Here is a 19,817-nt window from a genome sequence, read left to right as displayed (position 1 = left end):
GTTAAGGTGTTCAAAACTGCGAATTAAAATTATAGGCATGAACGGTTCAGGTTTGGCAGATTTGATCCATCAATTGATTTCAGTTAGTTCGAAGCCTTAACGATCACCAAATGGGATGAAATTTTACAGAAATGATCTACATATATACATCTAAATATTGAACGGTTAAGATTGAAAAATGTGATTGAAAAGTTGGTATAATACTTGATCCCTCATATATGTCAAAAAAAAGGGATCCTTTAGTAGAAGGGCCCTGTGTGTATATATATATATATTTATATATATAATTTGATCTGTCTTCTGTTATTTGATCGTGATCCTTTGTGGGCAGGTAGCTAGCTAGCTAGGCATAATTGATCGAGCTCTCAAATATCTGTTACATGTTGGATCATATATGCTTGTCGTTTTGGCAACTCCAATGACAATGGCTTTCAGAGTTGCTTTCTCATTCTATCTATGATCTTGACTCGGAAGCCGACTGAATCAAATTTGTCCCTAAACACTCACTATTCTTTGGTATCTTTCTCATCCTCAGTAATATTGATTTTTCTTTCTCATCCTCAGTAATATTGATTTGATTAATCACCGTCCTAGGCCGGGAATGCTTAATTGGTGAATCATATACACTAAGACAGATTGACCGACACATTTCTAATTAGCTTTCTTAATTTGACAGAGGTGTTAAATTGGCTTGTGCTTTGGCAGACGTCAACCTCTACGTTTTGTTCTAAACTCGTTGGTCGATTCGTTGGAATCACGTACCTTGTTGAGTGTGTGGAGACGAACTTGGATGCTGTCGGCTCATATTTCCGAATCCGAATCGAATCAAAATAATGTAACAGTGTTTCAATTAGGGATCGATTGTTGGATGTTATAATAGACTTGTGCACGTTGCCAATAACACAAGCTGGCTGCAACCGATCGACTTCTAAATAGTAAGCACTAGACGTAGAACTCAAACTCATTCTATCCGAATCCGAACTTAAACTTGGATGCCAACTCCGAATCGCATTTGACTCTCGGATCGATCTTAAATCGGGTACGAAACCAATGCGAAACACCTCGATCGATCAGCTGCTCACTTAGCGATGATATAGTGACCTTTATACATTAGCGTACGCTCATGACCTAATTAAGAGTGTTTCGATCATTTCGTGCAACTTCACTCTTTTGGAACACAAACAATTACAAGCTGCATGTCTTTCAATAAAAAGGAAAAAAAAAATCTAGTCTAAAATGGTGAATAGACATGGTAAGCAATCATCTGATCCATACTTCCGTAGTGCATAGTTGAAATGAAGTTGAATTCGAAGCTGAAGTTGTTGATATATCAGCAGGTTGATATAGAAAGTCAGAAAGGCGTCACTGCCGTCCATTATATATGCATGCATTAACTAATCTAATATATATGATCCACTATGATTAGAATTAGAATTAAGAGCAAATTGATCGACTACGTATATACATGCCAAACTAGTTTTAATTTCTCGCAGTTTGAATATTCCATTCACGAGTCAAGTAAGTACAGAGTACAGACAACCAAGTCAGACCCATCAGCCGTTCGTTATGACTTGGGGGCCGGGAGTACTCGCGTCATCCAATTTGCGAGATAACGTTCTCAACATTAGATGGCTTTTATCCAGTCAAATCTATCACAAAACATTGTTTAATATTAGATAATTAACTACATACAACAATCAGCTCTCAAATACATAATTAATATACTACAATAATACACAATCAGCTGTGAACTGTCTACTGCTACGCTAATTGTAACGTCCCAGATGAATTTTTAAGCACCTAAAGTTCGAAAATAAAGTGTGTTAGAACCAATAAAATGAAATGAAATTTGAGCTAGCGAAATATTTACCTCACTAAATACTCTGATGAGTCACCACCATGCTAATTATGCACACAAAATTTAGTATTGTTTTCATTTAGACAAAGTCGATTTGTTTCTGCGTGGAAAACCAAACACAAAACAAGACCAGTACTATGAGTTTGGTGGCTAGTTTGGTTGAACTAGTCAATAACAACAACTCTGTAACTAATAATTGACCTTGGTAAATCTCAATACCGGTCTGAAATGGACCACAGAATTAGACAATAGTATACACAAAAATAAAAAGAGTCAGTCTCATCAGACCCCAAATTATACAGTTAAATTTTAAGATTGAGAAAATAGTTTAAAGATTAATCCCAAGATTGAAAATGAAGAAGATATGAAACACGCTTGCGTTCCAACTCCAAAAATAAGATATATAAAATTGGAAAACGAAGTTGGAGGAGATTTGCCTGCACCTTCACTCCAACAAGTTTATTAGATTAAACTAAACATGGAAGCCGTTGTTGACTCTCTTCCTCCAAAGACCAAAGACCACCAGCTTCCCCAGGAGTACTATATAACCAAACCCCTCCAACCCTCTCTTTGTCATCACTCCCACCCCCACTTCAAACTCCAACTCGATCTCAGATTAACAAACGTACAGCTAGAGCTAGAGTTGGAAGAAGAAGAACAATACTTTGATAGAGAAATGGCTTCTTTCCTAGTTGAACAAGGCGGCGACGCCTCCATCTCCGCCCTCCACTCCGACATAATCACCTCCCACATCCTCACCCGCCTCGACGGCCCCACTCTCGCCTCTGCCGCATGTACTTCCTCGCAGTTGCGAGCCTTCTCGGCCGATCAGACACTCTGGAAGGACATCTGTGCCACCACCTGGCCTTCCGTCTCCGATAAACGTGTTCACGATATCATTTCCACTTTCCCGTCCGGCCACCGCTCGTTTTTCTCAGACTCCTTCCCTCTTCTTGATCACTCTGCTTGCTCGTCCGATACCAGCAGCCGTTTGGTAATTCCGGCCTCGGAGCTGATCTCCGCTGTGGATATATTCTACAAGGGGGAGCTCGTTTTCTCCAAGGTTCATGAGACCGAGACCGAGACCGGGTGGATCCTGTGCTCACCCTTCCGGATTGATCTGCTCGACCCAAAAGAGACCGTTCCGACTCCAATACGACACATCGGAGAAACCAACGAGTCCCTTAAGCACTTGGAGGAGAACTTGACATTGAGCTGGATCGTGATTGACCCCGCGCAAAAGCGCGCGGCCAATCTTTCCAGCCGTAAGCCAGTGTCGGTCACCCGACACTGGCTTACCGGCGAGGTACAGCTCCGTTTCGCGATGATCATGCCGGGGAATCGTCGCGGGGAGTTTGTGCAGTGCGGGATGGTCTTGACGTGCAAGGGGAGCGACGGAGGGAAGCTGCACGTGAGGGAGGTGAGCATGCAGATGGAGGCCATGGAGGGGAACCACCTGAACGGGAAGGAGAGTTTGGTAATTCTGCAAGGGGCGATTGAGGGAGGGAAGAGGAAGAGGGAGAGCGAGGAGGGAGGTGAAGGGAAGGCGAGATTTGGGGAGTTTCTGGAGATGAAGAGAGAGAGGAAGGAGAGGACGCAGAGGAGAGAGAGGGCTTTGGATATGGTCTGCATTGCTGCTGGTGTTACTTTGTTCATGGCTTTTTGGTCCTTCGTCTTGTTCCGATAGAGATCGAGTTACTATTACCACATACAGTTTCAGAGTAGCTAGATTCATACAAAAGGATCGAGTACAGAAATGCATACATACTAGCTAATTACAATTGTTTCTTTTCATTTTTTTTTTCAATTACAAATGTGAATATGAAGCTGTGAACACATCACCATTTGATTGGTCCCAAGTTCTAATGAAAGCTATATTTTTTCCCATTTGTCTGTTCAGTTTTTGGTTCTTTGATCTATGATGATCGTCTAGCTTTCACGCATACATATATATAAACATACATTATGGTTTCTTTCTTAGTTTCAAGAAGTACTTGTAGGTGTAACTTAGTGAGACACGAGGCAGTGACCCTTGCTCCGGGTTAGGTCAAGTGTGGAAGCATGGCAAAGCCGTAATTAGGTTGTTCGAGAAGGGTGAAATAGTCTTTTTCATAACTCTAACGAAAAGTAACCGAAAATTGAGTGGCAAAATTGTAAAAAGCTATGAGAGAAAGGATAAAACGGTCTTTTACTGGACTGTGGCAAAGCTGAGATTTTCCATGACAAGAAGGGTAAATATGTAATTTCATGAGAAAAGGTTAAATGGTCTTTTACTAGGCTATGACAAGGCTGAGATTTTTCATGGTAGAAAAAGTAAATATGTAATTTTACGCCCGCTGAAAACACTATTAAAATGGAAACTCTGTTTTAGTATATAGTATAAATGAGCTAGGGATGAGAAATAATTTTTGTATAGCTTGACGTTGGAACAAGCGCGCTAGTATACCAAACATTTTATGTAATGTGAAAGAAAAGAGAAAAATGATTAGGGAAGTATCATATCAATGGGAAAATTCTACTATGGTGATGGGTATATAATGAATGTACGTACACTATTTCGAAAATACTTATTTTGAAAATACTTAAGTCTACCTGAATTTGAGTAAAAAGTAAAAGTAGAAATAAAACGAAACGAAACAAATGTGGTTTAGTAAAAAGTTGGGGGAAAAGTCAAAGAGGTCAGACAAAGCACACGTCGGTGAATAGATTTGACTTTGAACAGCATATTCAAAACACTTCTCTCTCTCTCTCTCAATTCTTTTAGCGCTCGTGTACGTCTTGCATGCCTAATATTTAAACTGCGTGCTATCTTGGATGAGGATTCGCAGCGCCACTGTTGCTGCTACGAATCCGATTAAAACGTGGTTTCTATTATAAAAAATTACGTAGAATCTCTCCATGTCACTTATATATACGATACTGGTATATAAATTAATGTATAAAAACTAGACCTATATACGTACGTATATTATGATCCTCCAAAACTGACACATAGTCCACAAAATGGCTAGGATAACAGGAAGGAAATCACCTGTACCTATTTTCCCTATGCCAATCCTGTGCCGCGAATAAGAATTCGCCACGTCACAGTAATCTAACACCCTACTTGTCTCCGTTAACTATTACCAAAAAACAAATAATAAATCTTAAATTTCTTTTTCATTAGCAGTTCCACATCATCAAGTCACGTGTTCCATTTCTTCTGTCTTCTTCTTCTTTCCCTTTCCAGCTTTCCTCCGCCATGGCCGATTTCAACATCCAGCTTCAATTCGGAACTCTCATCAGATCAAAACACCAAATCCGGCTGAGCGAACACAACGGCAGGATTCGACACGATTTAGATTGGATTAAGGAACCACAAGGCACCAGTGTTGATATTGATCAGTCGAAAATGGAACAGATCAATTTCGAGTTGGATCAAGATCATCCCATGCTGCAAGTAGTTTCGCCCTTAGGCCAGCTTCATGATGATCAAGATTGTTATTATCCTGACCTGCTTGTTGAGGATAAACCTGATTTCTCTAGTATTCATGACTTGCTTGCTATGACAACAACAACTTCAACTTGGTATTGTTGGAACTTGTGTGATAGTTATCCCACATTGAAGAAGCATTAAATGTGTGAGTCTTTATATGGAAACACCCATGTGACTCATTAAATGGATGATAGGCCTAGTATGGGCTTGGTGGGCTTTCTATTGGGTTTCCAATAGAAATAAATAAATATATATATATATATATTAATATATATATTTAATAAAAGTCAAAGATTGGGCTTTCTATCTGTTGATTAAATCCGAATTTTAATTTTTTGAAAATTAATATTATTTAATTTAATTATTAAATTTGGATAAATATCAAAAGACATAACTGTTCAAATAGTTACAACTGTCCGAGCAGTTGTGTCTGTCTGAACAGTTATACCTATTCAAATTGACTTTTATATAAAGACGACTTCTGTCGTTGTTTTGATCATCGAATCATTCTTCTTCTTCTTCCTCCCCAAAACTATTTCTTCTGAAGCATAAAGTAAATTCGCCAGGGTCAAGTTCTTGTGCAAGAACTTGAACCAGATAGTTGTATCCTTTAGATAGACGTCCGAAACTGCAGCACAAGTGGGGACGAATTTCTGTCTTAGGTCACTGCAAGGCAGGCCTCTATCTGATCAATCAAGTTAGTGTTGTTTGTTTTCATTGTTAATTTTTTCAATTTCGTTTTGATTTCATTGTTATATATATATATTGTTTTGAACGAATATTGGATTGGTTCTAACATGTATCAGGTGGTTCAGTTCAGGATGAGAGTGATAAGTTTTTGGATCTGCTGAGCAATAGTTGAATACCAGTATCCAATTGAATATGATCTGTTTATAGAAGCTAGGACTTCAGATAGTTTATTCTCTTTTACTCCTACATGTATGTACATTTCTTGTTCATTCTTAAAACCAGTTAATGGGTTATACTTATTTACACTCCTATGTAAATCAAACTCATTTTAATGAAATTAACATTGCATTTGTCCGTCAGTCCATCTCTCATCAGCTGTGCAGTTGTCAAATTGAGTTTGGTTACTTAAGTTTCTTATTCTGTTCTGTAACTTTTGTTAAACGGAAAACATAAATGAAAATTCCACTCAACTGGAAAGTCTTTTCACATAGCTTGGTACAATGAGATTTACCTTCTGGTTTAAATGAGTAACTGCTTCTGGAAGGTGAAAAAGGTTTTAACTCACAAAATGGTCCCTTATTATCATAGAGGTGCATCGATCTCCAATGGAGTAGCATTTATATTACGGAAACAGTTTAAAAATTTATAACCACAATAGACAAAGTAGAGTTGAGATTTGTGAACATAAGACTCTGAGAACTGAAGATTCATTAAGATTAAGTACAAAATTTTCTTTAAAAATAGAAATAAAAATATAAGAATCATCAAGTCACAGTATGACAAGCTGATTGAAATAGTTAACAGACAGACGGTAAGTAACATATCAAATACTTTCCATAAAGAAATGCATGCAACTCATTTTATATGCAAAGTATCTTAAATACTTTCCATAGAAAAATGCATGCAATTCTGGAAAAGAATGAAGAAAAACCCTACACACTCCAAACACATAGAAGACAAAAAGAGCTGATTCTGGTCCTAATTCAACAAGCAAAGCCACTACATGTAATTCATTCTCTATTAATTACTGATCGAGTTGCCTCTAACTGAAGAGCTTAGGCAACACTCATATATATGTTCTGTAACTTTTCCACGACATGTCAACTTCTCTGCAAGTGATTCACCCATACCGCAAAGGTAAGTACTCATTTGCTCCATCTGTACTTCGAAGTACTTGTAGAAAAAGCCAATATACAATGTAAAACTTGAACCAATGCTAGCAAGCCAGTCAAATTGTTATAAATAGTCACACTCACAGAATAAAATACTATCACAAGTTCTGAGAAGATGCATGACCTTCAATTAAGCTTCTGGCTACTGTGAAATAGGATTATAGCTGCAGCTGACACTCCAAATTAAAAAATGCTTGGACAAGGGTGTTTAGAAGATGACGTATTTCCTATGGTTTTATATGGGTCAACTGCTGATCTATATAAGACTTACAGTAGTTTATACATGTGGTCACACATCGGTAAATTTAGATTTTCAGTAATTTGCATCACTTAATAATCAGCACAGCATTAACCTTGGTACGTTGCAAGGGTTACTTGCACCATAAGAAAGAGGAGCGAACGTAAGTACTTTGTTATATAAAGAAAGATGATTGGTTTCAAATCAAGGTTTCCATGCAGAGATCATACAAGTGTGGTGTTTGGCAAGAGTTTTCGGAGTATTAGCTAGTGTCGAGGACCCTTTCGGTGTATGGTAAGCTTTTAGCTCTGTTGCCCCAAGTCTGCTGGTCCAGGTTCATGAATTGGCCAATGCTTCAAAATTTGAGTATCTTCGCATATAATCTGATTACAGGAGCTAGTAATTTTAGATAGTTTATTTTTAACTTTCATTTTTTACTCTTAATTACATGTATTTCTGTACATTTGTATATTCTTAAACCAATTAATGGGTTATACACAATTACACATTAATATCTTAATTAATCAGTTTCTGTTGAATTTCATAAAAAAAAAAAAATCAGTTTCTGTTGAATAATGAAATCAACATTTCATTGGTTTTCTCGATCAAATTTGTTAATTAACTCGGTTACTTTAACTTTTCTGTCAAACAACAAATCTAAGATGAAACGCCACTTAATTGGACTCTCTTTCACATAACTAGCTGCAGTGAGATTTACAGAGCGACTGTGTTTAAAATGCGGCATAAGCTTTTAACTCACAATGCGGTTCTTATGGAAATAACTTGGGTGATCAGCTATGGTAATTTATAGGTGATAAACATCAATGAGAGATAAACAAATGCCAACTATAATTATAAACAAACATGCCAAATACCTAAAACCCTCCTGTTATGTCCTTAAATTACAACCAAGCCTTTTAAAATGGACATGTGTCTCATGTCATTGGTTGTGGTCACCTTAAGATGTCCAACCCTTGTCACCGAGGTCGGGTTCGGTAATTAGGATATCGATCAATGAGTACATCTTCAATGTTGTAGCTTTTATATTATGGAAACATGCATGCAATTTAAAATTTTTTAGAGAGCTCAAATAAATTCATGCCTATGTTACAAATATAAAGAGCATAAATAAATGAGGAAACTAGACTACTGAGACAATTTTGTCATCCAACCAAATCAAGTGCAAAGATAAGACCAGAAAATAACCAAACTGTATCAGATTTGTTTTCTCTGATCAAATCAGCCAAAGGGAGACCCTGCTTCAATGTAATCAAGTATACCTACAAAACTTTTGTATTCTGACCATACCCTATACCAATGAACTTGCATGCACTTCCGGATTGACTTGAGTAAAACCCTATACACAGATACACAAGACATGACCAAGGATAAAGGACTGCTAGTTCCCAACTGATCAAAAATCTCCTCTCATTTACACATGCAAATACCTAAAATAGTGGTTCTTTTTTACTTAAGCTGCTTCCGCCTTAAGAATGCCACTTCACACAGCACTTGGAACACCACCAATTTGTGTTCTAACAAAGCGTGATAATCAGATCAAAGAATGCAAGAATGAAGAATAACAACATATTGTTGCAGAAAGATACACTCCCAGCACAACCATATCCCATATTCTGTAATCACGGCATAGTATACCGAAGCAACCGACTTAAAATCACTTCAACAACCCAATCAAGCATTCTGATCATTCTAGTAAATGTTAATTCCAAGAGGTTGCAATTGTTATAAACAAAGACGAGGAGAATAATGTTAAAGACAAGAAGAAGTAGCCTTGTGCTAGAAGCATAAGTATCTAACTCACAACAATAGTATAGATATTCCTAGCATGAAAGTCAGATACCCAAAGAGTTTCGGACAGTCAGTGGCATGCAGAAATTGGGAACCTAGCTACCGACCCTTGCTGGAACTCTCTTTTTTTCAGTTTTTCATGCTCCTTTGCTCTTTACCAGCAGCCTGTTTCTTATTTATGCAACACATTCATAAATAGATGCACAAAGAGATTCAGAGTGTTATAAATATAAATAATAATAATTGTCTTCACAAATCACCCGCAAAACTTTCTCAAAGAATGCTCATTGTTCTCTTACATTAGATAGACCACAACAACATAGCTGTTCAGCTCTTCAATATGCCTATCAACATTACATTCCATGCCAATTACATTCCACGGCAACTTCCATGCATTTCTGGGATTGAATGAATTAAACCCCATAAAAAATACAAGTGATGAACAGATACCTCCTCTCATTTACTTGTACACAATCCAATCAAGTTACTGATTCTCTGTAATGAACCCATTTGTCTGATAATAGAGTACCATAACCTGAATCTATGAAACTGTAATAACAATTCACAATATAATGATGTATTGCCCATACATTCCCCAACAGAACAATTCACTATATCTGCATATTTATGATACGGAATAGATCCATAGATATTCATGTAGATTACAAGTATAAAGATTTGTCAAATGAAACAAAATGCTAACTTGCATATGTTTGTGGAAGTGAATGGATTAAACCCGATAGCCACATAGATGACACATGAGATAGATGAAAAGGATGCTCCAGCTCCCCAGAGATCAACAGATTCACACACTCAATTCTAAGTGATCGAGTCTCTCGTAAAGAACTAATTTGTCTATTACACAACTAACAAAAACCTGCCACAGATAACTCCCAGTAAAATTAACCCGTATCCACTAATCCCAATATAATATATCAAAGCAAGTGATACATTCACTTCTACTACCCGATCATGCTATCAGCTACTAAACCTGGTAACTGTACAATGCATATTATCTCGATACTACAAAATTATAAAGATCATTTAACCAAAGATTGACCAGCCACATGCAAAAAGAGTAGAGCATACCTCTCTCTTCAATAGCATGAAGTACAAGAAAAGCAGATATACTGTCTAAAATATAAGGCGTTTAATTTCTCATACTAACAACAAAGAAGCATCCTTCCCTAACAACCATCCAGAAATCTACAACCGCAATAAATACAGACAATGCAATGCATAATTCGAAATTAAACTTTCAAATCAACCAACTAAGTCTGGAATATTTAATTTCAAAATGAACACCTCGACAGTCCCATGGTGTCATATGTCAATTCACCAGCTGGAAAAGTGATACATATCACACTCTAGAATGGTTTATGAAAAAGGTGTGGTGCTTCCACAGACAGAATCTGTTCTCCCCTAAATTTGGTTCTGGTACATCCACTCTTTATCATACTTATTGCCAACAATTCAATATCACTCCCTTGTTTGCAACATACCAACTCACACAACTGACACAAGGCTTCTCCAGGCTCTAATTTGACCCTTAATGAATGCATCTCTTCCTCATTGACATTGCTAAACAATAGTCGAACAAGTAACCAACTAACTACTCTGTTTGTTTTCATTCTTTAATACCTTTCAGTTGTTTTAACAATACCAGTTATAATTATATTTGGAAATCAAATTCCTCTGGCCCAATTAATCCCTCACTATACAGACAACCAATCAACTTTTGTGATCTATAAGAACCAATTTGTCTTATAGATGAGAACCCTAACCAGAATCTATGAAACCATAATGACAATTAGCACTGTTTTTCCGCAGATAACTCCCATAATACCAGGAGGGGGTTCGGAAATAGTATTCATCCCGCAATAGACACACCTCGGTTAGTACCTAATTAGAAGCGTCATTGCCTCAAGCGCAATGATATAACTCCATTAACACCCATTCTCCCAAATCCCTAATTCCCACATCGTACCAAAGCAAGTGATTTTAACCACTTCTGGTATCAAATCAAGATAGACGTCTAAATCTAATAAATGTTGGATAAATGTCATCTCCAATCAATCTAACTAAGTTCAGCAATGAAAAATTATAAAGCATAATTAGCCAAAATTGGCATGTCTTGGGAAAACAGACCAAAACATACCTCTCTCTTTTCAGAGTCATTCTCCTGTTTCATGACATTCCACCCTTTTCTGCTCAATCTTCTTCAGCTTCCGCTTTATTCGTTGGAAATAGCATAAACTACAGGAATCCTAATAATCAGGTGTAAATTCCAAAACTCAATCAATAAAATCCAAGAGGACCAAAGTAAAGAGGTTGAGCCATAAAACTCTCAGGCATAATTCTTTTATTAATATAAGCACGAAACAAAATGCCAACCTCTTCTACACATCTTTATAAAACAACTGAATACTGAATAGATTCACAAATATTCAGGCAGATTAAAAGTATAAACCTTAATCAAACGAAACAAAATGCCAACTTGCATACATTTGTGGTAGTGAATGGATTAAACCCGATAGCCTCATAGCTGACACATGAGATCTAGGAAAGGATGCTCTAGCTCCCCAGTGATCAACAGATACACACTCTCAATAAAGAACATTTAGCCAAGAATTGAAATGACTCAGGGCAAAAGAGAGTAAAGCATGCCTCTCTCTATGAAGAGGAGGCTCTTCTTCCAACATCCCAATCCACATAATCTGACAGGTATTGGCAGTTCTAGACATCCTTAAAGTACAACTGGTACTTCGGAATTCGCTCCGGCGGCAAGGGGCAGTTGACAATGAGCTTCCCTTTCATGGCTCCTCTGAAAATGGCCTCAACGACATCAATGAAGTCCTGCTTAGTCCGAAAGGCGCCGATCCACTTGGTGTGATCGGCAGTTCCGGAATCCATCTTCATGTGGTGGGCGTTGAAGAAGAAGACGGTGGAGGGAATGAGAGTTATGTCGAAGTAATGGAGGTAGACCTGAACGTCGTCGGAATCGACATCGACGAGAGCGACGGTGGCGAACTTGGAGACGTCTCGGGATGACTTGGCGAGAACGTCGTCGAGAAGAAGAGATGTGGAATCGGAAGCGCGGCCGAAGCGGAGGACGAGGACTTTGTCGATGGTGGATCTGATGATCGAATCCACCTCTTCCTTCTTCGTCAGTGTCGTCAGCAGGTAGCTCATGCTTCGATTTCCCACCTAAACTCTCAGCAGCAGAGAATCAATCTGATGACGGGAAAGAGATCAGGAGGGAGGTTTGATTGCGAGGGAGAAAAGAAGAACAAAGAAAGAGGTGATCTCACGGTCTCAATAAAGCTATAACTCCGTTACGAAACTGAAAGTTTTAAGATAGGCATGTCTATTTATTTATTTTTTTTATTTTTTTATTTTTTATTTTTTAAGATGCTGGTGCAGTAACCCTCACGCCTCGATTGAAGGAACAAGAGAATACATGGAGGGACATGGTGTCTTAAGCCCGGATTATATTGAACAATAGAAAAATGTCTCGCAATAATAGGATCCTTACAGACTAAAACACACCGATCAGCAGTGGTTGCACTAAAGCCAACTACACGTTGTTTTACAATTATGACATAACGAAAAGGTTAAACTCACGAAGAGCATATGGAAACAAAAACAATTAGCTTTTTTTTATTGTTGCTATTGGAAAGACTAATTGTAAAGTTAAATAACACAGAGATTACATGGTTCGGCAACTTACCTATATCGACGGGTGAGAGAGATCAGATCAACTATTGAAGGAATAGGATTATAAGCTCTTATTCTCACAAACGTCTCACTCTCGCTTTACTATTTCTATATTTGCAGTAATACTTGGAATAGAGCTAAGCTTAAAAGAGTTTTGGATCAAAACATATATAGTTAAACATCAACATATTCCTTTGCCTTTTCTGAGCAAGAGGATGCTTTCATTTGGGTCCTGACAAGTTTTCTATAAAATATGCCCCACTTGGCTACAATATGATCAAGCCCGCAAACATGACCAAATTGACATGTTAAACAAATTATGAAAGCTAGATATTCAGCCTAAAATTAAAATGTTTGGCTGGTTATTAATTAGAGGAAGGCTCAAAACAAGAGATAGATTGTCCACATTTGGTTTAATCAATGATACTCTTGCTATTTGTGTAACATTGATGATGATTCACGTAACCATCTCTTGGATATTGTGATTTCGCTAAGCAGGTTTGGAGTTTATCAACTATTATCGGTGAGTCGTGGTTTGGTTGGTTAAGATGTTAACTAACAACTTTGAGGTTATGAGTTCAAATTTCATTGATATATGTATGGTGTGTGAGTTATTTAATAAAAAGTTTTAAAAAAAAATTATTGTCCCCTTAATTAATTGGGAAGAATGGTACCTTAAAGTCTTTAAGGAACTCTTTGTAACTCAGCCTTATGATGCTACTTTATCTGCAAAAGTTATTACCATATGCTGGCAGGTTTGGAAAACCAAAGAATGACACAATTTTAGAGGGTGACTCCTAATCCCTCTCTCAACTACCATAGCGCGCAGCAGCTTCAATGTCTTCAAGCTGTGTTAATCTTGATACAAGTTCTAGTGATGTGCACTTTCAAAACCCGAATGCTGCTATTAAGTGGCAAGCACTTCCTAGTTCATTTGTCAAGATTAACTTTGATGATTCAGTTATGGGAGATTATGCGGCAATGGGCTTTGTCATCCGAGATGTTCATGGCAGACCTACTTCTGCAGCATCCAATCATGTTGGAAGAGCCTCAGTGCCTGTTGTAGAGGCATTGGCTCTAAGAGACAACCTAGTGAAAACAAACAAGAAAGGCTTACAAAAGTAAAAGTGGAAGGAGATTCTAAGCTAGTTATTGAATAGCAATGAAAGGTCGAATTGATCCACCTTTGGAGACTAATCAAGCTAGTTCAAAACATCATAGTTGACAACTAGTTTATATTTCATTAGCTTTAGACATGTTTTTCGTGAAGTTCATTTTGTGGTTAATGTCATTTCAAGTGTTGGTCACTCAAGTGATTCCTATTTGTATTGGAATAATAGAGTGCCGAGTGAGACTTCTAAAACCTTACTCTTTGATATTGTAAACTTTGGTTGTTCTAAAAACTTTTGTTTATGAAAATTTTATTTTCTTCTTCTTCAAATGAAACTCTTATTCGATAATCTGTACTTTTTTTTTTTTTTTTTTTTTTTGCTGATATCACAAATATCTAATGAAGCTTATATGCGCAAAGTCACCTTTCAGCATGCTGGAGTCTGATGATGAGGCTAAATGTTGTAACACCTAGTGGTATTTGATGAACGAGTCCCCACTTTATCCATGAAATCCCAGGTGGCAGATGCTCATTGAAGCATCACCCATCCATACCATATTACGCAAATCCAACCCATCTTCGATCCACAAACTCTCAATCTCAGAGAGCAGACAAAACCCTACCCCCTTTCAATTAGGCTTCTAACCACCAACCCCAACACTTGCATTTCTTTCTAACTCGACCACTCCGAGACTGAGTACGTTACTCCGAGACTCAGAGTACGTTATTCGAGAGAATCTGTTCAGAGATGGCGACAAGCTTCGCAACCGCTTCCACCGTCGTTGGCCTCGGAAGCTCACTCTCAAAGACGGCATGCCTCTCTTCTGGTACTTTACTATATCAATGTATCATGTTAACTTAGGCTGCTCTGTCTACAATGTCCCATATGCTCTAATTAATATGCGCGCCTTTTGATTATAACAGACTTTGTGAAGCCAGTCATGGTTAGGAGCCCGCTGAGGCAAGCACAAGCTTCTCGAAGAAAGTTCACCTGGTAAGTTATATATTTTGTTCAAACAAAAGGAGTTATATGTTTATTTATGGGGAATGAACTATGTATGTATAGATGATGGTTGGTTAAATGCATATGCATGAATCAATGTCACAGCATGAGCTTCCAGAGTGATTGGCTGAGGAGGGATCTGAATGTGATCGGGTTCGGGTTGATCGGATGGTTGGTGCCATCCAGCGTTCCGGCGATCGACGGCAAGAGTTTGACCGGGCTCTTCTTTGACAGCATTGGAACCGAGCTTGCTCACTTCCCCACACCTCCAGCTCTCACCTCCCAGTTCTGGTTCGTAACACTTGTCTACTATAACCTACTTTCCTTACTTAATTTACAGAAATTAAAACAAATAATAAAAAATAAAAAAAATGAGTAGCGGGTTAATTTGAAGGAAAAAGAAAAATAGGTCCCACCGAGATTTGAACTCGGGTTACTGGATTCAGAGTCCAATGTCCTGACCACTAGACCATGGGACCGCTGTTGTTCAACTTGATTACTGTAAATTTTATATACCATGGTTAGGAAAAGTTTAGAAACCAGCACAAATTGTACCAAGAAAAAGGGAAAAAAAAGGGAAAACATAAAATAAAAAAAAGAAATTGCTTGCCTCACAGGAGGCATAGGGTGTGTTTGGTTGTTACTAATTTACTCGGATTGAACTCCCAATCTATATAACTTAAATCCTTTTTTTTTCTTTCTTTTTTCTTTAAATAACTTGAATCTAAGTTGTTTATTTTGAGCAGGTTGTGGTTGATCTGCTGGCACTTGGGGCTCTTCATCACCCTTACCTTTGGGCAGATCGGTTTCAAGGGAAGGACTGACAAGTACTTTTGAATTTGATCCTTTTTAATTTGGTGCATGTAAAATCTTTGTTTGATGCCAATTATCTTAATTTCTCCAACTCTCTTCTCCACTTAATGGCTAAACTTATTATTTCTTGCACTATATGTACTCTATGTAAATGATCAAGGGTTAATTATACTCGAAAGTATCCGTATAATATATCGTGGTAATATTTTTTAAGTTACAAAATGCTAATTTGTACTTCCATATCTAACTTCTTGTTAACTAATTTATTAAGTAACCATGTGTATATCACACGACCTTCTTCGCAAGAATGAAATCATCAAAATCAACACAAGTCATTGGCGTAAGTAAGAAATCAATTAAAGACCATGACATTATTTAACACTCGAAAATTTATCTAATAGTAATCAGACTAGCAATGGATCGAGGCCATTGTGGAGGTTAGAGCATCTCTCATCCTAGTCCCACTTTAAGATTGTGCACAAATCTCGTCCCATGCATTTTGAAACTGCGGCTTCCAAATATTCCATAAAGCATCCGATGTACCTAGTCCCACTTTAAGATTGTGCACAAATCTCGTCCCATGCATTTTGAAACTGTTATGGAGACAGAGCTCTCGTTTTAAGAACATGTGGTTGCCCGGTAAAACTAGGAGAACAAAACAATGCAATTTAACAACGCACGCCTACGAAGTTTAGCTGCAGTAGACCACAAAAAAGGCTGTTGGTTGAGATGCAACAATCATATATGATATAAATATATGTAGAATATTCCGTAAATATTTACTTTTCTTATGTGTAGGTTACATATTTTGTAGAGTTGTTGGAGATGTTTTCCTATTAAGATTACAATTATATCTCTATATAAACCTCATATATAGAGAAAAATAAAACATTGAAACATTACTTCCATCTTCCTCAACCGACCTCACACTACTTCCTTTTTTGGATCTATGAACCAAAGGGTTTGAGAGGATAAATATTTGAGGAATAAAGCGAGGATGCGCCGCTGGATTTGTTGTTGTTGGTGTTGTTTTCCTGATATGGTTTAGGGTACTGGCATCTGATGAAAATGAAACTAAAGTTGAACCTTTGTTGTTTGACTTGTCTCTGATGGAGCTGTTCAAAAATTCTTCCATCCACACGGTGAGCATTCACCAGGGTGAGGTGGCAGAATACTAGCCAAAAATTATAGTCATCAATTCAATTTGACTAACTCAATCTCAAGTACCTGAGATTTTGTTCTTTTATGAGGCGGTGCTTGATTCGGATCAAGGAATATGGTCTCAGTAAGATTTTTAGCAATAAAAGTTAGCTCAAAATCTGAGACCCATCGATGGTACTCAATACCATGGGCATCGAGGACATCAAATTCTATTCCTTTGTCCATCTGCACACAAGAAAAAGCCAAGTCATATTAGTTTTCTTTTATAGAGACCCGAAGGATACTCAAAGACGATGCTTATTACTTTGGTTTGTCTCACGAGGGTTGATCATACACAACCCTATAATATATGTCCGGAGTCGATCAAACACGACCCGGAAAAATTAGGTGAAGGTGATCAAACACACCTTCGAAATATAGAACCAAAGTTGATCAAACACAACTTTGGACCTGGGGAAAAAGTCCGAGATTTTTAACTTGCAATTTTCACTGACCCAAGCATAGAACGGGGATGAAGAAGGGGAGAAGGCACTTTATCTCTCCCGATTTTAGTTGGAATTTAAAGAACTTTTAAAGTATACCTTGAAAACGTATTGTAGAAATTCTTAGGAAAAGCTTGGATGTGTGATCAGGAAAGTCAGGAAAGAGGATCGGGAAAGACAATGATTAGAAGCGAGGTCGATCGCCGGGAGGCGGCAGTCGGGTGCGGCAACGGAGTCGGGGCCGAGCAAGGGACGAAAAAACTAAGTTTTTTTTTTGGTTTTGAAAAACGATTTTTAGGGTTTTGAAAAATTGACTATTAGCTCAAGGTTTGAGCCAAGTACTGATAACGTGATCTAGTAAGAGAGGTTTGAGAATAGAGAGCAAAGACAATCGTGAAAAGAGTTGTATCTTATTTATTGATAGGAGTCTTTTATATAAGGAATTACAAAGTACCAATATGGTAATGATAAGGAATACATAGTCCTATTCTAACTACATATCATGATGACATAAGGTCAATACACACATGAAATATCATCCTAGAACAACATTATAAATCATATCAGATTTTTCTTTTCTACTTGGTATTGTTGAAATAAATAAAAAAATCAAAATTATATATGCATATAAGCATGTAACTCGGGTGCCAAAAATAAAGGCACATAAGGCCAAGACACACATATGGAATATCGTCCTAGAACAACATTATAAATCATATCCTAATGACATAAGGCCAAGACACATATAAAATATCATCCTAGAACAACATTATAAATCATATCAGATTTTTCTTTTCTACTTGGTATTGTTGAAACAAAAAAAAAATCAAAATTATATATGCATATAAGCATATAAGCATGTAGCTCGGGTGCCAAAAATAAAGGCACATAAGGTCACGTATGCCTCTTTCGAGCATAATACAAATTTTATGTTTGGTCAAATTCAAAAGCAAAAAAACAAGATAATAGAGATGGGAAGTTTAGAGTCAGAACAAATACCCCACTCTTCAGATTACCCCTCAATTCTTTGGTGCCAAAATCAGTTCAGTCCTGTAATTTTTTTTAAATAAGTTTGTCCCTTCAACTTTCGTAAATACATTAGTCGGTCCAATTTTTGAATTCCCCTCGAAATGTAACATCACCGAAGCCATTGGAACTAACAAGAGGACCCATAATTCAACTTTGTAGGTTATATATATATACACACACACACACATAGCGCTTCTCAGCTGCGGACGTTCGTATTTATTTTTACGGTACGGATTTCCACTTTACACTCACTTTTCAATCGAATTTTCACATCTCCACCGTCTAGTATTTAGATACTAATGTATAGATCATCTATGCAAAATTTCAGCCAATTTGGTTATTATTAAGGCACTCAAAACTGCGTTATTCTATTATAAACATGAACGGTTCAAGTTACAGAATTATGTTCATCCACAGAAAAACGCAGTTTGAGTGCCTTGATGATAACCAAATTGGCTGAAATTTTACAAAGATGATCTATACATTAGTATCTAAATACTATACGGTGGAGGTGTGAAAATTCGATTGAAAAATGAGTGTAAAGTGGAAATCTGCACCGTAAGAATAAATGCGGACATCCGCATCTAAGAAAATCTGAATATAAATATATATATATATATAAATATCAGCGCCCTTCCAATGAGGGATCCCTTTTTTTATTCATTTCTAAGGATAGATCATTTGACGAACTTTTCGATCACAAAATCAAATCTCCACTGTTCAGTTCGTTGGGCTATATGAGTAGATCACTTCTGTAAATTTTCAAAAAATTTGGTGATGGTTAAGTCATTCAAATGAGGGATTTATTTTTAATGATTTTGAACGGTGTAGGTTTGACATAAGTGTTAAGTTTTTTGTTTTAATCTCAACCGAGAAATTTTAAATACACACCCCTAATATCTTAATACACACCCCTTACTTAATACACCACCTATCAAGTTTTTCATTTCAGTATTATACTTAATACACATCCCAAACTGCCTAAAATGCCCTGAATTTATGAAATATTCCGTTATTTAATATAATTAATATATATTTACTATTTGGTACCTTCTTTTTACTATATTATTTCGTCTAATTTTTGTCTAGAAATTTTTGGTTTATTCATCGTTCAATTTATAATCAAATGATTATTGTTATATTCCGACTCCGAATCACCAATACAAGTTTTCAAAATTCACAAGCTAGCTAGTACAACTGTAGAAGTACAGTAGCTATTAAACATAGATAGCTAGTTATTCGATAAAACATGTCATGAT

The 19,817-nt window shown here is 37.1% G+C and overlaps 3 protein-coding genes and 1 non-coding gene across 4 annotated transcripts; 2 read left to right on the top strand and 2 right to left on the bottom strand.

Moving 5' to 3' along the window:
- Positions 1 to 2,439: 2,439 nt before the first annotated feature.
- LOC101301650 (F-box protein At2g27310-like) lies at positions 2,440 to 3,545 on the top strand. Its single transcript, XM_004293073.1, has one exon. The coding sequence runs from the start codon at positions 2,535 to 2,537 to the stop codon at positions 3,543 to 3,545; it is 1,011 nt and encodes a 336-aa protein (XP_004293121.1). The 5' UTR covers positions 2,440 to 2,534.
- An 8,084-nt stretch (positions 3,546 to 11,629) lies between these two features.
- On the bottom strand, positions 11,630 to 12,579 carry LOC101315307 (thioredoxin-like protein 4B-like). The gene has a single exon (XM_004291645.1). It carries the CDS (start codon positions 12,432 to 12,434, stop codon positions 11,979 to 11,981), a length of 456 nt encoding a protein of 151 aa, XP_004291693.1. The 5' UTR covers positions 12,435 to 12,579; the 3' UTR covers positions 11,630 to 11,978.
- A 2,134-nt stretch (positions 12,580 to 14,713) lies between these two features.
- LOC101315018 lies at positions 14,714 to 16,115 on the top strand. The gene is made up of 4 exons (XM_004291644.1): positions 14,714 to 14,897; positions 14,995 to 15,064; positions 15,185 to 15,364; positions 15,820 to 16,115. Exons 1-4 carry the CDS (start codon positions 14,819 to 14,821, stop codon positions 15,908 to 15,910), a joined length of 420 nt encoding a protein of 139 aa, XP_004291692.1. The 5' UTR covers positions 14,714 to 14,818; the 3' UTR covers positions 15,911 to 16,115.
- On the bottom strand, positions 15,481 to 15,552 carry TRNAQ-CUG. Its single transcript has one exon. It is a non-coding gene; the product is annotated as a tRNA-Gln (tRNA).
- Positions 16,116 to 19,817: the final 3,702 nt, after the last annotated feature.

Source organism: Fragaria vesca, linkage group LG2 (assembly GCF_000184155.1).
Source record: "Fragaria vesca subsp. vesca linkage group LG2, FraVesHawaii_1.0, whole genome shotgun sequence".
NCBI classification, from domain to species: domain Eukaryota; kingdom Viridiplantae; phylum Streptophyta; class Magnoliopsida; order Rosales; family Rosaceae; genus Fragaria; species Fragaria vesca.
This window is presented reverse-complemented; position numbering and strand designations above follow the sequence as displayed.

Bases quoted from the DNA above. Each gene is read 5' to 3' on its own strand.
- LOC101301650 (XM_004293073.1), top strand. From the start codon at position 2,535: ATGGCTTCTTTCCTAGTTGAACAAGGCGGCGACGCCTCCATCTCCGCC.
- LOC101315307 (XM_004291645.1), bottom strand. From the start codon at position 12,434: ATGAGCTACCTGCTGACGACACTGACGAAGAAGGAAGAGGTGGATTCG.
- LOC101315018 (XM_004291644.1), top strand. From the start codon at position 14,819: ATGGCGACAAGCTTCGCAACCGCTTCCACCGTCGTTGGCCTCGGAAGC. The intron at 14,898-14,994 runs GTACTTTACTAT...TGATTATAACAG, and splicing joins GACGGCATGCCTCTCTTCTG to ACTTTGTGAAGCCAGTCATG. The intron at 15,365-15,819 runs GTTCGTAACACT...TATTTTGAGCAG, and splicing joins GCTCTCACCTCCCAGTTCTG to GTTGTGGTTGATCTGCTGGC.